The sequence below is a fragment of the Epinephelus fuscoguttatus genome, linkage group LG2 (genome assembly GCF_011397635.1).
Source record: "Epinephelus fuscoguttatus linkage group LG2, E.fuscoguttatus.final_Chr_v1".
In the NCBI taxonomy this organism is placed as follows: Eukaryota; Metazoa; Chordata; class Actinopteri; order Perciformes; family Serranidae; genus Epinephelus; species Epinephelus fuscoguttatus.
Genome location: NC_064753.1, coordinates 4,214,570 through 4,234,892, shown reverse-complemented (window position 1 = coordinate 4,234,892; position 20,323 = coordinate 4,214,570). Strand labels below are relative to the sequence as shown.

The 20,323-nt window shown below is 41.1% G+C and overlaps 1 protein-coding gene across 2 annotated transcripts in view; it reads right to left on the bottom strand.

Annotated features, from left to right (window-relative positions):
- Positions 1 to 20,323, bottom strand: part of LOC125904965 (cell migration-inducing and hyaluronan-binding protein-like) — a 430,780-nt gene that overhangs the window by 213,013 nt on the left and 197,444 nt on the right. For both annotated transcript variants that reach the window (XM_049602687.1, XM_049602695.1), the window contains 2 exons: positions 18,348 to 18,485; positions 6,403 to 6,541 (listed from right to left, as the gene is read on the bottom strand). In XM_049602687.1, the coding sequence (XP_049458644.1) occupies positions 6,403 to 6,541; positions 18,348 to 18,485 (277 nt within the window). The remainder of the gene's footprint in view (positions 1 to 6,402; positions 6,542 to 18,347; positions 18,486 to 20,323) is intronic.

Here is a 20,323-nt window from a genome sequence, read left to right as displayed (position 1 = left end):
CATCCGCTTTGCGTTTAGTTGGACGATCATTTATTTTTCAACAGGACAATGACCCCAAACACACCTCCAGGCTGTGTAAGGGCTATTTGACCAAGAAGGAGAGTGATGGAGTGCTGCGGCAGATGACCTGGCCTCCACAGTCACCGGACCTGAACCCAATCGAGATGGTTTGGGGTGAGCTGGACCGCAGAGTGAAGGCAAAGGGACCAACAAGTGCTAAACACCTCCGGGAACTCCTTCAAGACTGTTGGAAAACCATTTCAGGTGACTACCTCTTGAAGCTCATGGAGAGAATGCCAAGAGTGTGCAAAGCAGTAATCAGAGCGGTGGGGTGGCTATTTTGAAGAAACTAGAATATAAAACATGTTTTCAGTTATTTCACCTTTTTTTGTTAAGTACATAACTCCACATGTGTTCATTCATAGTTTTGATGCCTTCAGTGAGAATCTACAATCTAAACAGTCATGAAAATAAAGAAAACGCATTGAATGAGAAGGTGTGTCCAAACTTTCGGCCTGTACTGTATATATAATAGCATGTTAGACGTTAGCCTAGATACAGCCGTAGCGTCAGACCTGTTAAAATGTAAGTGAACGGGCATACCTTCAAGTGCAACGTTAGTCCACCAAACAAGCTTTTTTCCCACAAAGACTGCCTCATATCATTAGGATAAATGTCAGAGAACATATAGAAAACAACATGTAAACGTGTTGTCTTACCTTACCGGTGTGCTGCCATGTTTGTTTACCATCTAGCTCTGCTTTCCAAAGCACAGCCGAAATATATCTCACCAGCTCTAGATAAAGCCCAGCTGGATACTAACGTTACTCCAGGTGGAGGTGTCTTGTCCTCGGTCACATCCAGACCTTGAAAATAAGGCTGCAACCGGTCCCATTCCTTGAAACAGAGGCATTCCTCTTCTGTGGGCACTGGCGCACAGCATTCACAGGTACACCACCAATCTCCAGAGCTACGCAGCCTTGCAGCAGCCATTCCTCCCCTATCGTCCTCTAACATTACCTGTTGCACCTCTCTCTCTCCTTCTCCTCCGTTCTTCAATTTCATGAAGCTCTTCATCAGTGTATTCTGGTTCAAATAAATAAGGGCGGCCATCAAACTCTGCAAAATCAAATTCCTCCTCCACAAAGTCGACGTCTGGCAAAAAGTCAGCCATTATTCTATAAATCTTTCATAAAATAAATGAATGAACTTTTCAGGCTACTGTCTGGTTCTGCCTTCCAGCTGTTGCTGCTTGTTCAGGCACGCTATGAGATCGCTGCTTGTTCTCACGATATTTCGGCCACGCTTTGGAAAGCAGAGCTAGAGGGATAAACAAACATGGCACCACACCGGTAAGGTAAGACAACACGTTTACATGTCGTTTTCTATATGTTCTCTGACATTTATCCTAGCGATATGAGGCGGTCTTTGTGGAAAAAAAGCTTGTTTAGTGGACTAACTTTGCACTTGAAGGTATGCCCGTTCACTTATGTTTTAACAGGTCTGACGCTACGGCTGTATCTAGGCTAACGGCTAACATGCTAACTATTATTTCTATGTCACTTGTCACTTGAAACAAATTTAGGACGATAGGAGACAGGTTGAAATAACCTGAAATTTCCCTTTAAAGGAGAAGTTCCATTTTTTTTTCCAAGTTGTTTTTTACAACCTGGACCTTATTTCTCGCATTAAATACAGTTGTTTATTCACCCAGATAAGTTTGGTGTCATTTGGAGTCCTTTGGATGATATTTAGATCCGCAAGAGACGCGTACATCCATATAGTGTGAATGATCGGGGCACCGACAATGAGGCTCTAAATAACACATTATCTGCCGCGAAACTTGTTCAATTCACCAATATGTTTATATGAATCGCTAGAGTTGCTTGTCATCATCATCTGAGTCATTTATACTGACCTACTAACCTCTGACCTGGATGATGTCATCCAGGTGTGCTGCGTGCCGCCGCACACCCGCAGCACGGCTCTGTTTACAGCTGGAATTTGCTACTGTTAGTTTTTTGAAACATGGCTGAATATTTGTCAGATTTTGAGGTTGTGGAGGACGACTTTGAATATGATGGACGTCCTTACCATTTTGAGCCAGAGTATACGGATGAGGAGCTCTTTGAAAGGAGGATGCGGAGGCAGAGAGAGGAACAGCTGGCCAGAGAACAACAAACCGCTGCACGTCCGAGAATAGATGCTAACTGGTGGTGTTCTTGTGGAAAATGTTCCACTATGCCAACAGAGGAGGAATGCCTTTGTTGCTCCGAGTGGGATTTGAGGCCAGGAGATACACGTCTGGATGTCTCCAGAAATGACTGTCTCACAACTACAGAGGATTTCACTTCTATGATCAACCGTGCTGTTGTAGAGACTTTTTTTCGTGTCCCAAAAGTAAACTGGAAGACCCAGCCAAAGCTTGCAGGACCGACTGGGCAACTTTCGATTGAGTAAGTAGCTTACACATATGCATAAATTGTTTATTTTCCTTGAATTTGTTTGCTTGATAAGTAAATAACTACGAGAATTTACATTTCTTTGGTTTCTTCTCATTGCTTGTGTAGAACGGCCCGCACACTGCACAAAAAGCAGAGGCACTTCTTATGCAAAACGTGAATTTATTATTACATAGTACTCAGTGACAAAAAGTGAGAAACAGAAAGGTGAACGTTTCGGTGGTAAAGAGGATTGTCTTGTTTTCGCAGTGTGCGGACCATTCTACACAAGCCATCTGACACTCATTCTTTGGCTTTATGCACCCGCTTTACGCATAGAAAGCCGGACTTCAAGAGCGCACATTTTTCTCCCTCCTCTGTATTTACTTTCCTCTAATCAACTTGACCCTCTGTCCTATAGGCAGTGCAGACTCGTAGCCTGACATCATCCAGGTCAGAGGTTAGTAGGTCAGTATAAATGACCAGGATGATGATGACAAGTAACTCTAGCGATTCATAAAAACATATTGGTGAAATGAACGAGTTACGCGGCAGATAATGTGTTATTTAGAGCCTCATTGTCGGTGCCCCGATCGTTCCCACTATATGGATGTACGCAGCTCTCGCGGATCTAAATATCTTCCAGAGGACTCCAAATGATACCAAACTTATCTGGGTGAGTAAACAACCGTATTTAATGCCAGAAATAAGGTCCAGGTTGTAAAAAATGGAACTTCCCCTTTAAATGATTAGAACATTCCATTGTGCTTGTCAATTTAAAGGAGCCGCGAAGCGGACTACTGGCTTGAAAGCAGCATAGTTGCTGCTTGCTGTTGTCCAGTCAAAAAGCTCATAGTTGGCCTACAGAAAGTTATGTTTGGTTAATGAAAACAGAAAACAGAAATAGAACACCTAAAAAGGTCATAATTAAACAATAAAGCCTGCAATTCTCTCCTCTATTACTAATATGACACACTTTAAAACTCACCAGACCAACCAACTACCCCAAGCCTCATTCTTTTTATTTTGGTCTCTGTAACCGAACAGCGACACATTATAAAGGACTGAGTGGGCGGGAACGCAAGTAATCAACTTCTCAATATGTGTGGTGTAGGAACCAAAGTTACATGGCTTGTTCTCTGGGATCCGCTTCAGTGAAGCATGTCAGCATTCTGATTGCTGGTCGCTGAACCTTGTCGGAGCTCATTACCATAACGTTAAAATAGTTTTAACTCCCCTCCGGACCCCCTCCGGTTGCTTTGGTCGCCCAAGACGCGTGGCTGATGTCATTGAAAATTAATGACTTCCGCTTTTGGAAGCTCTGGTTGCTGTTGGTTTGAACATACAGTAAGTTGCCTCTAAAAGATGCCTTCTATAAAATAACAGGTAACATACAGTCCACTATGTTAATATTCAGGATAAAGTTTATATGCTGCCCCACACATTTTCTTCTCTTCTGGTTCTTAAAGGGCCAGTGTGTAATATTTGGCATTGTTTATTGTCAAATCTGAATCTGAATATTCTACCCATTAATATGTTTATATAAGTGTATAATCTCTATAAAATAAAATTTGTTTGGTTTTCGTAGCCTTATAATTATGCTTATATATATATATATATGTATATATATATATATATATATATATATATGTATATGTATATATATATATATATATATATATATAGCAAGGGCCTTGCTCGTAGCCTTATAATTATGCTTATATATATATATATATATATATATATGTATATATATATATATATATATAGCAAGGGCCTTGCTTTAGAGAGGTCGCCATCTTGCGCCGCCATGTATGTACGGCAGACCGAGCGGACAATCCAGCCAGAGAATGCGTGTCGCGTGTATAAATAAACCAACGAAGACAGCGGAAGGAAGGAAGAAGGAGGAGGAAACAGCAGAGAGTGTTAGTAGTTTGTCGATGGAGAGTAGTGGAAGTTTTTTTTCGTTATAAAGTTTGCGAATGGACCACACTTACCACGCAACAGGAGAGAATGAACCCGAACGTCATCTGCGAGGAAAAGAAGACACAACTTCACTCCTTGTGATGCACTCTCTGCGGCGCTTTTCCTCCTGATGATATATCTCCCCAACGATGGTAACAGTAGCACCGAATCCCATTCTTTGCAGCAAAATGGGAGCGGAGGATTCAGCCTCTCTTCTCGCCCGCTCAGTATCCAAGTTCCTCATCTGTATGCTCCGGCTCAAACAGGTATGGCTCTGGGTCTGTGTCCGCTACAAGAAACTCTTCAAAATCGCGTTCAAAGTCGTGCATTGCAGCTACTATAGTCCGGAGATATTGCTAGGCTAAATAAACAGCTGAGCTCTGTTTACAGGCTACGCTGTCAGTCAGTGTGCGGGCTGGAGATTGGTGGAGCAGAGAGGGGAGGGGGTGCCTGCTAGGTATCGTAAACGAGAATGTGCGTATGGAGTGTGTGTGTTACGCTAGAAGAGTCAGAGTTTGGGACGGAGTCTTTTACCCCTTGGAGTGTTACTGGAGTTTTTGGAGTGCTCAAATAAACGGGCTTTTTTCCCGAACGCTACTCTGGTCTCCTGCTCGTGAGTGATTCATTACAATATCGTAACATGGTTTAGATTTCTAAATAAACATTCACCTCGTCGCTAGATAGACCTACTCCTGAAAAACTCATGTCTGTGCAAGGCTTTTTGTCCCTACGAGGCCACCATCATTTACCCAACGGGAGGGGTGAGTGAGTGAGCCCTGCAATCTAGAATTTGACCACTGATGTCACTGTTTTCAACGGTTTTCAGCCCATTTTACACAGTGGCCCTTTAAGCAATTGTATTTGATCTTCCAGTTTAGTGCTAGCAGTGCTAGTTGGTGTTGTAAAAAATTAATTAAATTTGTGAACATTTGGCAGCTATGCTGCAGCAATCGGATGGTTACCCCACCACACCCATCAAGTACTGGGAGGATAACATAAAAAAATGGCCTGAAATTACACATGGCCATTAGTAATTACTTTGTAGTCTCTCTTGTTTTAGCTGGGAAATTTGTTCCAGCAGCAAGTTCACTACGTTCCACACGTTATGTTAACTTTATACTATTGATACTATTAATCCTTACTGACAAGATACTCATACCTTTTTTCTTTATGAAACAAAAAAATGCAGCCGTACACATTCTGAATCTAAGAAACATCATGGCCACCCCTGGTCACCCCCCCCCCCCCCCACGTAGCTCTGGTGGGTAAGTAGCTAATTTTGAGCTGCACAATCTCTTTAGCATTTTTGTTAATGTTAGCACCACTAACTGCTAACACACCGCTAATGGTGCTGACAGAGCTAACAGTAGTTTACTATTCTAAAGGGGGTTTGTTGCTCAAAATTAAGCCGCTTACTCACCAGGGTTACCTAGGGGGAACCCAGGAGTGGCCATGATGTTTCCACAGCAGCGCTGTTGGGTTGGGACACCATTACCTGCAGTAATTGCTGAATGAGCAGCTCTATTAGCTGCCTCCCACCAGACATGGCTGCTGCGCAGTGCAGAGCACAAGGCCAGCTAACCAGTGGAGACTGGAGGATAGGACTTATTTATATCAGCACTGACACATAACAAAAGATGGAACCTGGTTGGTTGTCTTGTGTGTTTTCTCAGTGCTGATTAGCTCACAGATAGAACATTAAAGAACCAAGTTAGTCTGATTTGGGAGATAGAACCTTTTTGTTTCCTAAATAAAACATCCAAAAATACATAAAACTAAAAAACAAACAAACAAAAAAAAAAAACACTACACATATCTTTAATAAGATGTCACAGAATAAGAGTATGTGAATAACAAATTCTGACAAAAATGTCAGATATAACCTTATAATTCCAAGATGATGCTATGGTAATAATTTGAGTAACATCACCTCCTAAAAACACATTGCTGTCCTGCCCATCAGTATGTTTTCATGCTACACGTCTTACAATTGTACCTTCCAAAGAGGGAGATGGTGAAGTTGCCTTTATAAGGACAGTCTGGGCTTCCAATGTGCAGCTCCCCTTTGTTACCAATCAGAATGCTTTTTGTCCGAAGCAGTATGGCCCGGTTGGTGTCAGCAATCACCAGCTTTCCTAAAGGGGAGACAGAGAGAGTGTGTGTTTGTGTTCTGGGGCAATAAATAATAATAATAATAATAATAATAATAATAACATTATGATAATAATAATAATTCATAATGGCAATAAATCTGAATGAATTGCAGCCTTCTCTGGTTCTCATGTTATCTGTAAAATGAACAAAACATTTTAATTGTGGAATATCTAACCAAACTAACAATGTGTAGCATCTCCATATGGACCAAAGTTTAAACATATATATTTGTATGTGTGATTTAAACAACTAACTTACGTGGGTAGCCAACAACCTGTTTTTTTTTTGTTGTTGTTGTTTTTACATCCAAAGAACTTCTAGAAAAATTAACTGCTTGTTGAATGAATGAATGCCCTTTATACTGAATGTTTAAAAATCTGTCAAATATTCCTATAAAATAGCAGAATGAAATAATTTCTGACTTGGGCACATCCCTAGTTTTAAGAAGAAATTTCTTCTTAAGGACAGTTGGTGAATGAGACCCAATGTTAAGAGCTAAGTGACAGACAAATAAAACAATAGGAAATAGAACAACATAAAAGTTTTAAATCAAACATTATAAAGGTTTTGCTATAAAAATATTTTTTAAAATTACATTATGTGCTAGCAAGCCTAGTCTCCTCAGGCAGAGAATATCAGAGCCTAGGGGCCCTGATGGCAAAAGCCTGCTCACCCTTTGTTACTGGACCTTGGAGCAGTAACTCACTCCCAACCCAGAGGGAGCAATCCACCGTTTTCCTGCAGAACCATGGCCTCAAACTTAGAGGTGCTGACTCTCATCTTGACTGCCTCACACTTGGCTGCAAACTGCCCCAGTGCGTGCTGGAGGTCACATTGTGATGAAGCTAACAGAACCACATCATCTGCAAAGAGCAGAGATGTAATTCTGAGGTCCCCAAACCAGACAATCTCCTCCCCCTGTCTGCACCTTGAGATCCTGTCCATGAATGGCACAAATAGAATTGCCCCATAGTCCCACAATACCGCTCACAGGACTCCCCCAGGGATGCAGCTGGATGGGCTAACTCCAATGATCCCTTCAGCCATCCATGGCCAGGATGGAATCCACATTGCTCTTCTTGAATCCAAGGCTAGACACTCAGTCAGAGTCTCCTTTCCAGCACCCTGGAATTAAGTTTTCCAGGGAGGCAGAGCAGTGTGATACACCATTAACTGAAACATTACTGTCATTACCGTCTGTCCTGCATCTCTCTCTCTCTCTCTCTCTCTTTCTGTCTCATTGTGACATACAGATTACTGTTAATTTATTATGTTGATCTGTTCTGTACGACATCTATTGCACGCCTGTCCACCTGGAAGAGGGATCAGTCGCTCTTCCTGAGGTTTCTATCGTTTTTTTCCCCCATTAAAGGGTTTTTTTGGGGGAGTTTTTCCTTATCCGCTGTGAGGGTCCTAAGGACAGAAGGATGTCGTATGCTGTAAAGCCCTGTGAGGTAAACTGTGATTTGTGATATTGGGCTTTATAAATAAAATTGATTGATTGATTGATTGATTGATTGATTGATTGAAGCACGCCCTCCAATCTGAAAACTGGAAACCACCACCTTAGTCTGCCACTCCGTGAGCGTATCTATGTTCCCCATTTATATCCTTTACAGAAGGTTTTTTAATCCAGCCGTTAAATGCAGTGTTTCAGTCAGTGCAGATTTCTTTGAGCAGCCAAAGACCAACTAGTAAGAAAAGAATAATTATCATGGCCGAAATAAAGATAAATAAGCTGTTGAGTGCAGCGTTTTTTCGGGAACTCTGTTCAGTAAATCCACCATGATTATTTATTAGTTTTGTGATAAAAATAAATGCGTCTATGTTGTTGATCACGGATGTTGATATCACCTGTTCAGTTCGGTCCTTCGACCAATCAGATATTCAGATTTCTTCTTCTCTTGTTTTTATGACAGTAGCGTCATAAAACACTTAGCTTATTTATATATACAGCTTATTTTCGGCCATGATAATTATTCTTTTCTTACCAGTTGGTCTTTAGCTGCTCGAAGAAATCTGCACTGACTGAAACACTGCATTTAACGGATGGATTAAAAAACCTTCTGTAAAGGATATAATTGCGCAGACTGCCCACCATAGATCGCCCAAAGGGTAAGTTTCTGATTGTAATTTCTCCCCATTATGTTCCATTGTGTGTGTTTAGAGATGTTAACAACATATTAATGCAACTGCTATGTTTCCTGCCTTTTTTGGATAAGCGGGGAACATAGAACCTTTTTTTAGTAAGAGGGAAACATAGAACCCGGGAAACATAGAACCTTTTTTTGTGTAAGTGGGGAACATAGAACCTTTTTTGCAGGGTTAAATGGGAAACATAGAACCTGGGGAACATAGAACCCAGGGAACATAGGGATGACCCCTGCCACTCCACAGGCACTATACCCGACAAACTGGATGAGAAAGGGAGCTTGGAAATGGGCCTACAGTTCTATGTTAAGGACTGATAAAGATCAGTTTGTTTTTTTTTAGTAAAGGCTAAATGCTGGCTTACTTAATAGAATTAAGGATGCAACCAAAAGTAAGGGAACGTTACTAATGTCCATGGCAACCATAACCTCTTTCATAACTGAAGTCCTGATAATCAGGATAGTAGTAGAAGATACAATGTCAGACCTAATGTAAGTGACTTTTTGCTTAAAAAAAGATGAAAACATTACAGTCAGTATTTGAGGGTTGATGAGCCTAGTAGTGGTACGGCATACAGTAGGAATCTAGGATTATGCTGGTTACTGGTGATTAAGTCAGAGACATAGTTGGCTCTTGCATCTTTCATTAGTTTGTTGTAAGAATTTAAAGGGAAATTTCGGTTTATTTCAACCTGTCTCCTATCGTCCTAAATTTGTTTCAAGTGACTAGTGACATAAAAATAATAGTTAGCATGTTAGCCATTAGCCTAGATACAGCCGGGGCGCATAGTAGCGTCAGACCTGTTAAAACATAAGTGAACAGGCAATCTTCAAGTGCAAAGTTAGTCCAAACAAGCTTTTTTTTCCCACAAAGACCGCCTCATATCGTTAGGATAAATGTCAGAGAACATACAGAAAACGACATGTAAACGTGTTGTCTTACCTTACCGGTGTGGTGCCATGTTTGTTTATCCCTCTAGCTCTGCTTTCCAAAGCACAGCCGAAATATCGCGAGAACAAGCAGTGATCTCATAGCGTGCCTGAACAAGCAGTAACAGCTGGAAGGCAGAACTGGACAGTAGCCTGAAAAGTTCATTCATTTATTTTATGAAAGATTTATAGAATATTGGCTGACTTTTTGCCAGACTTCGACTTTGTGGAGGAGGAATTTGATTTTGCAGAGTTTGATGGCCGCCCTTATTTATTTGAACCAGAATACACTGAAGAAGAGCTTCGTGAAATTGAAGAATGGAGGAGAAGGAGAGAGAGAGGCGCAACAGGTAGAGGACGAGAGAGGAGGAATGGCTGCTGCAAGGCTGCATAGCTCTGGAGATTGGTGGTGTACCTGTGGACGCTGTGCCCCAGTGCCCACAGAAGAGGAATGCCTCTGTTTCAAGGAATGGGACCGGTTGCAGCCTTATTTTCAAGGTCTGGATGTGACCGAGGACAAGACACCTCCACCTGGAGTAGTATCCAGCTGGGCTTTATCTAGAGCTCGCAAGATATATTTCGGCTGCGCTTTGGAAAGCAGAGCTAAAGGGGTAAGCAAACATGGCAGCACACCGGTAAGGTAAGACAACACGTTTACATGTCGTTTTCTATATGTTCTCTGACATTTATCCTAATGATATGAGGCGGTCTTTGTTTCACTTACGTTTTCACAGGTCTGAGCTACTATGCGCCCCGGCTGTATCTAGGCTAACGGCTAACATGATAACTATTATTTTTATGTCACTAGTCACTTGAAACAAATTTAGGACAATAGGAGACAGGTTGAAATAAATCAAAATTTCCCTTTAAGAATGCCCATGCACATATCGTGGACATGCAATTTTCTATTTCTTTTCTGTTATTCTGTTATTCTATTCTATGAACTATTGTCAATCCAAGGAGAGCTTTTTACAGGCAATTTGCCACTTATGAGAGCAATGGCATCTAAGGTCATTTGACAGAGATTGTTCCAGCTTTTAAGCAAATCATTAACTTATGATAATTCAGATGGAGTGTAGTTAAAAAAATGATAAATGGTCTTGAGCCCCTCTAGCCTTCTGACCACTCAAACTGCTCTTACCCTACAGATTCACTTAGTCACATGCTGGTGGCTAAGGCTGCCATACAAGAAGCCACTTCCTCATCACTTAACCATTCACACACACTTGTTAACCTTGTTCAGAAAAGTGGCATATAAATAAAGTTTATGTATGCATATAAAATCCTCAATATATTGTTTTACACAATATATTTTTCTACATAGTATATATTTGTTTACACAGTATATATATACATATATATATATATATATATATATATACATGATTGCATATGCCACTAAGCATTATATATATATTATATTTCATTTTATATGGCAGAATTGTACTCCTGCTATTGGAGATGTACCACATGGTGTAATCCTTGCATTATGGGTATTTAAGATGGCGACTTCATTGTAAATGATTAGCAGTCTGAGGAAGAGTATCACGCTCGAAACGTCACGCAAAATAAAAAATTGCATACAGGAGCTCTTTTGGTGTGCGGACCACTTTTTTCTTTTTTCATATAAATAAAGTTTATCATTATTATGTTTATGACAAGTACAGAATTGGATGCAGAATTTAAAACAAAACTCAACATGTCTATCAAAGCATACGTTTGGCATTACATTTTTTTAGATGTACACTCTCTAATGTACAATATACAATAGTGTGTGATTGTAATCCCTATTTTGTTATACTCTCACAAGACTTGAACACATTTTTTAAAATCATGTACATTTTACAAACTAATTATATTTGGAATAACATGACAACATTATTATAAAATATAAGATCTGCTCATTTAAGGGACAAAAACACCTAGTAAACGTTAGAGAAAGACCATGGCTTGTCTTAAAATAATCCCTCCTTCACAGAGTTTCCTTCCAGATGACCGCTGCACAGCCAATCATAATACGTGACATCATCTGTAAGTGCAGGACCTGGAGCTGATCTGACAGCTTGAGCACATGGACCTGTACTTGTGTAACATCCTCCTCGTCTCCACTCAAAGCACTTTCTAAACTACGAGTCACATTAATTATTTACACAAACATACACATTCATACACTGATGCTGAGGCTAAGTATTTAACACACTCACACACCGATGGAATAGCCATCAGGTGCAATTTGGAGTTGAGTGTCTTGCTCAAGGATACTTAAACATGCTGGCTGAAATAGCTGATCAAACTGCCATTCTTCTGATTGAAATTCCAATATCTGTTGTGGAGAGAATTGAAAGGTTGGTTAGCTCCTATATTAGGAAGTGGTTGGGCGCTCCTTGGTGCCTAAGTAGTGTTGCATTGTATTGTAAAGGGATACTTCAGCTGCCAGTATCTAGTTTAACAGAGGTCAGGACAGAGCTCTTGTTATCTGGGAGTAAGGACGTGGTAGTTAGGAGTCTGGTTCCAAATCCAACCAAGGGGAGGAAGTGGAACCCAAGATCGGCAGTTCAGGAGGCAGAGGCAGCTCTTAGGCATGCAGAGATTGTAGGTAATGTTCAGTTTGGCCGGGGAGGCCTGGGGCTTGGCTCAGGCAAACTGGTATGGAATAAATCAGGTCTCAAAAATAAAAGAAAGCTGGTTGTGGAACAGATACGTAGACAGGAGGAGATATTAAGGGGTGCAAAGGTAGTGGCCCAGGCTAAGCAGGGACAGTGGTTGAATTGGGAAAGTGTAGAGAAGAGGAAGCTTAGTTGGAGGGACCTGTGGATTATGTAAGAGAATCGTATTGGATTCCTGGTAGGGGCTACAAACAATGTGTTACCAACCCCCCTAAACCTAAAATTGTGGGTAAATGGGGACCCATCATGCCCATTGTGTTCAGGTACCGCATAAACCATATTTTGTCAGGCTGTTAAGTTAGCTTGTCACAAGGCCAATATACATGGCGACATAACCAGGTGTTGAAAAGTTAAGCTGCAGGCATTGAAGGGAAAGGAGGACAGGTAAATTCGGAGGGTTTTAAGAACAGGAGTTTAGCAATTCAGTTTGTTCGTGAGGGGGAGAAATACAGAAGGGATAAGCTAGTAAGGAGGCAAGGGTATGGCCACCTAGAAGGTGATTGTGATTGGGAAATGCAAGTATATTTAGGGGGAAAGCTTGTTGTTCCCCAGGAAATAGTTTGTACCAATAAGAGGCCTGACATAGTGCTGTGGTCAGTGAGTCAACGGATAATTTATTTCATTGAGCTGACAGTTCCTTGGGAAGACTCAGTGGAAGAAGCCTATGAAAGAAAAAAGCTTAGGTATGCAGACTTAGGAGCAGAAGCTGAGCAGAGAGGATGGAAAACTAGGATTTGTCCAGTGGAAGTGGGGTGTAGGGGATTCATAGCAAGATCAGCTGTCTCGCTCCTGGGGGAACTCGGAGTACGGGGACAGAGTTTGAGGAAGACAGTGAAGGAAATGTCAGATGAAGCAGCTCGAGCTAGTCAGTGGATTTGGATGAGGAGGAATAATTTCCATTGGGGGCCAGCAGGGAGAACTACTAAGCAGGGTACATAACTCCTTGAGATCAGATGGAGAGATCCACCAATCAGTCCTCTCAGAAAATCCAGGAAGAGGAAGGTTATTTAAGTGCTGAATCCATTTTCTTTGAGACCATGCTGCTAGGTGAGTGTGTTTGCTAATCCTGTGAGTTTATCTTCTCTATCTCCTTTAACTTTAGCTTATATTGGAGTTATGCTATGTAGCGTTTGAAATAGAGTATGGTGAATGTGCTAGGAAAGGTGGTATCGGCACTGTCACTACCTGGAGCTCGCATAAACGAAGCCTGGGTTTGTTGAAGGTGGCAGTGTTGTTTGGGCTGAGAAAGCCATGTGTAAGTAAGGTAAAGGAGGTTGTTGGGTTGGTGTGGGGAGCAGTGAGACCTAGCATTAGGGGAGTGTCTCTGGGACGCCAGAGATCACTGTCTAGCCTCCTGGAGGTGTCGTGGGACCAACTAGACGAAACACTGGTGAAAGGAGGTTCCCACCCGATGACCCCAAAGACATGTTAGTTATCACTGCTCACTGGTCTGTATAATTAAGCTTTGCCATAATAGCTCATCATAGGGCTTAGGAGGTTATTCACTGAGTGCTGATCCTTTCTTTAGAGCACAAATTTCTTGTGTTTATTTGAATTGAATTAGTAGATGACCTGCGCTACCTTGTGAACCAAAGCTGTCCTCTGTCAGCCTATGACAAAAATTGATGAAAATTTTGAAGCATTTTGTTTATTTAGAATGTGGAACATATTGCTAAGTTGTTTTGGGGCAGCATGGTGTCAAACTTGATACAAAGATGATCAGAGAAAATAATATTTTCCGAGAAATAGAATTGATACTCAGACCAAGGGTAAAAACTAAATCTGATGTGTGGCCACAATTATGGATTGGATTTAACACATGCTGGGCTAAATTATGTGATATTTTTGTAACTCAGTTGCAGTTGGCTCTAATTTCTATTTGATGTTGAAAAAGTACCCTCATGTTGGTGTTATTTAGTATTGCTGAGGCTTGCATGGTAAAATCACGAAATTTTATTTTAAGAAAAAAAAAAAAAAGCCCCTCACAGTTTTTAACAGCACCCCAAGTAAATTCATCTTAGCACTTGGCCTGGGTAGGGTCCCCATGGTATGTACTGTGGTTGTGAACTGTTTAGTGTATCCATGGAGCCCCAACTTTTATTTTTTGGCCCCATCTCTACCTCTTACCCCCCTATTTCTGATGCCCCTGCTCAGACCACCACACCCATCTTTGATCTCAGCCTTTATTTTGATCTCAGCTGTAAAGTTTCATGACTGCATCCTGCATGGTGGTGACGCTATCGAGTAAACAAAATATGTCCACAGACTGACAGACAGACCAACGAACATCTATCAAAATGCTCAGCACAGTTTCTGTGGTGGTTCTCCGCTAAAATTGGTGTCACCAGGACCACATTTCACCACACACACACGCACACACAAACACGCACACGCACGCGCACACACGCACGCACGCACGCGCGCACACACACACACACACACACACACACACACACACACACATACACATAGATTGAAGAGGTGAAAACAATATCAGCCATTGCAACATTGTCGCAGCTGGTAATTAAAAAGCTTGACCACTCTCTGCTAGAGCAAGCACAGACAAAGCCCTAACCAGTTGCATTACAAAAACAAACAAACAAACAAAAAACAACAAACATATACAATAAAAGTAAAACCAAACAATATAAAGACAAGTATTGGGGGCATGGAAACAGAGACACGATAGTAAGGACAAAATTATGTAGGGACAAAACATGTGGAGGTGTAGAGATGTGTAGAGACAAAAAAGCTGATACACCAGGAAGTGGAAGCTGAGACTATGGAACAGGCCACTACAGTCACACACAGCCTAGTATAGAGGTGCCAAAGAGCAGAGACATAGCTCCCCAGCAACAGTAAAAGGGTGAGAGCAGCGAGACCATGGTTTACTCACTCTACAAATGGCAAAGTTTTTACCCTTTTTCTGTTACCACTTTTGGCCACACTGAGTCAAGCCATGCTACACCGATTTGTTCTTCCAATATCAGTTTAGACATGCTGTGCCACGCCGAGCCACACCAGAGATGGACCTTCTCCAGAGTAGGTCCAAAAGCTGGGTAGCAGCCTTTAAACGAGTACCGAGTAGCAAGTAGCAGAGACGTTTCACCGACAGCAGCCTAGCCCAGCGACCCCACTTGTGAAACAAGCTGCATATGTTGCGAGATTCTACTCACCTCTATCTGCAGGAGACCAGAGAGAAAGGTGTTTTTTAAAGTCTCTGTGTGTTCAGTACTTTTGTAGCTTATAACTTAATGTCTGTGGTTTGGAGTTTAGTTTCTCGCCTGTGTTCTATTTTTACTTTACATATCTGCTTTATTTCACGTTTGCTATCAGCCAAATGAGGAGCTGTGTAAAGTTGCTGCTCTGGCTGACTCAAGATTCCTCAACATTTCCTTATTTTGCTGCTGCACAAAGCTTTTATGTAACAACATTACAGTGGACTTTTATTGTGAAGAATCATAGGAAATTAAATGTGTTTATCACTTAATTTAGCAAAACTTTGTTAGTGCCTTTTCCTCAATAAAAATCAAGTCTACAAACACTGTAGGAAGGAGGAGTAAAAGCAGCAACAGCTACAGTGAGATGCTTGATGAAATGCTGCAGACCGACAGCTCAACTCCTACAGGTAAATGTCTTTTACCTGTCCTGCTGTGTGATGGAAAACACTTGCAGCAAAATAAGGGGGGACTTCAGCAATGGCTCAGCCTGCTGTTTTTAAATGTCATCACTCAAGACAAGCCGTCATTAGTTAAAGACACACCTTTAAGCATATAGCCCTGTTGCTACAGAACTGTAAAGCTCTGCAGCCAGTGGCGTGTCCAGATGTTTTATTACTGGGGTGGCCCAAGTGGGGCACTGACTTCTGCAGGGGAGACATGCAGTATGAGCGCTGCTGAGGGCATACACGTCAGCTTAGCTTTAATTTTGTCTCCACTACCCGTAACTACTTTAATAACTAACATTGCAGTGTCTTATGCACCTGTTTATAGTTTAGTTTAAAAGATAAATATACCTACCAATCATGACATAACATGATGTGTCTTGTTGATGTGACACCACATAAATGTAAAATAAAACTCCTTCAGGAGCCAAAGCAAGTAATGAGAACAGTGTAGCCCAGAATCCCCAGAGACTTGTCAAGCTGACTGCTCACTGCTCCACAAGTAAGCTCTGTTCCACGGCTCTGCTCTAATTCAGAAAAGATCTTCCTCTTCTTCTTCTTTGGTTTTTGATAGCAGTCGGCATCCACAAAGTTGCATTACTCTACTTACTATATAAATAATACTAATACAATAGTGAATAGCCCTTTTCATCTAGTTCTCATTCTCTTGTAAATTTTCTATTTGCAGGTTGTTTGAGAGAGCCTGAAAGCTTCTCTCCAAAGCTGCTGTACATCCTCTCCAGAAACACCCACAACATCCATCCTATGATGATCGTAATTTTCTCAGATTTTCTTTCAATTCCAGCAGTTCAATCAAATAACCATCGCCACAAAGGCTTATAATGTCATCTGGTCTTTACACAAGCAATATTCCTCATGCTCGCTGGCCAACTTGTCCTCCTTAGTGTCCTGTCTTAAATATCTTGCCTTACCTTTTTCCTTACATTTATTTATTATCTCCGCCAAGGAGGTTATGTTTTCGCTCGCTGGCGTTGGTCTCTTTGTCTGTCTGTTTGTTTGTCTGCAAAATTACTCAAAACGTTCTGACAGCGAACTGCACTTGTATGGCTGGGTAAGTGTTGTTTAATGTAACGTTAACCTCGCTAGTCAGACCTCAGACATGGGCAACATACGACCCCGGAACCTCAAAGGAAATCAAAACGACCCCCAAAACATCAATAAAATGCAGCATTGTGTTAACAGAAAACAGAACAATCATAACCTGCCTACCTTCCTGGCGCTGTATGAACGGCAGCCTTTTGCAGCAGCTCCTATTTTGTGTATTTTAAATTGCTGCTGTGACGTTGAAATTTCCCCCCGAGGGGTTAATAAAGTACCTACCATACCATACCAGAAGAGAAAATAAATTAATTTATTCGTGCAGGTCTTTAGCTTACTGCAAAGTATGAGTCTGTTACACAAACACAGTCTCACAGTTACACACGTAATAACAGAACAGAAAATGATTTATTCATGAATATGACACTATTTGTTCAAAGATAGTGTCTATGAATATTAATATTTTCCTCATTCAGTGATGCAGCAGGTCTGGCTAATAGGCTATTAGTAGTAGTAATCTGTCATGTAACAAATTCATGTAGCCTAGTTAACACAAATTAACTCTCACTCTTTAATCTTTATTTTATCACCAAAGTGGTAAATACCAGTGGGAAACTCGGATTTTTTCACATTTAGGAAATGAGATGGGGTTCTACCCAAAGTCAAGCACCATAAAAGTAACGTAAAAGTAACGAGTAACGTAAAAAGTTACTTTTCACAGAGGGTAACTAAGTAAAGTAAGGGAATACTTTTTTTACGAAGTAACGAGTAACGAGCAAACACTACTTTTTAAAAGTAACTTCCCCAACACTGATAACGGGACAAGGAACAGATGATAAAATTTTGGTGGTGATCAGTTGAAGCGAAGTGGATAAAATACTAAAATGGCAGGAAATCCGAGCTGCTTGGCGGAGGTCTGCCCTCTCTGAGTGCTTTTCTAGATTTCTTTGTTATCGTTCTGATTATTTGCCTCCCTTACTCTCTCAAAAATATTCATACTCTGCTGAAATATCAATATTATAGAAAGAGGGTTGAAACAGTGTTTGTGCTTCCAGATGAATGTGGTTGAGGTCTAATCTATTAATTTCTTCCCCCTCTTCCTCCTCCTGATCTAACAATGTAGGTGAGGTTCTCTACAGCAATGTATCTCTCTATCACCCCATATCAAGCTATTTATTAAGCCACGCCCACATTTAAGCAACCCAGTAGCATTTTAAAGATGTGATTCAAATTACCCCTTAACTTTCCCCAAACTGTAACTACAGTTTCACTGCGACTTGAGAGAAAGATGAATACCAGATGTATTTGTCTAACTTACCTCCATTGAGAATCTCAATGGAGTTGACCGTAGCTGAAGATGTAAGAAGGACCTTCCTGCCATAACCAATTGTAACACGATGGTCTTCACTGTGCCCTGGCATCCATGGCTGCAGTCCTGGTTCTTTATCTGGACACACTGCAAAAGACAGAGATGTCACATCAGTGGTGCATTTACTCAAGTACAGTTTTTAAGATCAGCAATTCTATTTAAGCATTTCCATCTTATGCTATTCTAAACAGCACTTCCATCAACTTAATTTCAGAGAAGGCTACCTTTTACCGCACAACACAAATTTTCCAGCTAAAGCTGCTAGTTACTTTTGACATTAAGATTTCCATAAAAATACATATGGTAATCCTATTAAATATATTGTTCAAGATTAAACTGGTGGTTCCAAATCCTTTTAACTTGTGACTTCATGGACAAAAAAAAAAAAAAAAAAAGGTTCATTATCATTAGGTACCCCTGTCATGTTTCAGAAATTAAACCACTTCTTGAAGTTGTTTCTTTTAAATAACTGCCCAAGGCCCAAACAGGAGAAATTATGCATTAGTTTCCAAAAAGATTGGTGGGAAGTATAAAAAAATGAATACAAATGTGTTTAACAGAACATTATTCTATCCCACAACTGCTCCACCCTCTGCTGGAATTCATGGGTAATACTCTCCTTCAATCGCATGCATTTGTCCAATGAAATCTGCATAAATGTAGCCAACCAATCAGGACATACCTATCCAAATACATGCAGAACCCACATAACAGTACCATGGCACTGTTCGTCATCCTGTTCTCTTCAGTAATAGTGATTTACCCACTGATCAGTTTAATTTAACTTTAGATGCCACAGCAGTGGGATCACTTCAGAGCTCAACGTGATGCTTTGCTGCAAGAGAGTGAGGAGGATGTTGTAGATGACAACATCTCATTGGCGTCAGGTACATCAGTGTCCCACTGGGACTTCCTGCTGGTGATGACTGTCTGCAGCAGGCTGTGTTGGGGGGGCCATGATGGACTTCGTGTGCACATGTGTCTATTTTTCCCTCCTGTTCTCCATGAGAGATGAGAGGATTAAACACAATGACATTCTGTCAACTGCTGGTTTGCTAGTGGTGATGCATCCACGGACCTCAACATGGCACAGAACTTTCCCTGTCCCAGATGATGCATTCATGGAACAACATCTCAGAACTTTCCTTGTTGGCCTTCCATTGGCCAGGCTGCCATTTATGGAAGATCTGGTGGGGATAAGGGCCAAAACAGGATATCACAGTAGCTAGCCGACTCTCCATACAGGAGATGAAAGGAATTAAAGGTGCTGTGTGCAATCATGAGTACTGTACTCTAAGTATAGTATGTTGTCAGCAGGTGGCAGATGTTATTGTGGTGGGTCACCACAAATAAATTAACATGTGGGAAACCCTGCCACAACATTCAGCTAACAGCCACTCAACACATCCACTGCACCTGCTGTCCAATGCCTCACCAGCATCTGACCACCTCCAAGCGGGTAACAGTGATGTCTTGCTGACCAACCTGATTACTCCTCTTTTCCCCTCAAACAAACATTTATTAAGACTTTTAACTCCTTTCTGTGAGGGAGACAAGCAATATGTAGCTTCAAACTGAATCTCTTGTTGTCTGGACTTTAATTCTCTCCTGCATCTGTTTGTACGTTAAGATATTGACTTTACTTCACTGTTTTAAGTTACTGCTGATGAATATTCAACATATTTTCATTATGCTGCTTCACAATAAATGGCAATGGCAGGCTTTCATTGTGAATAATTTATCGAAAATGAAACATTAATAAATTACTTTATAGAAAATGAAATGTGTTTATCACCGAAGTAGTTGTACTTTGTTAGCAACTATTCTTTAAAAAATACAAGTCTACTTATGCTGCAGGGAGGCAAAGTACAAGCAGGAACAGCCAGTTTCTGCTGGATTCAGGGACAAGGAGAAAGATTAACTGG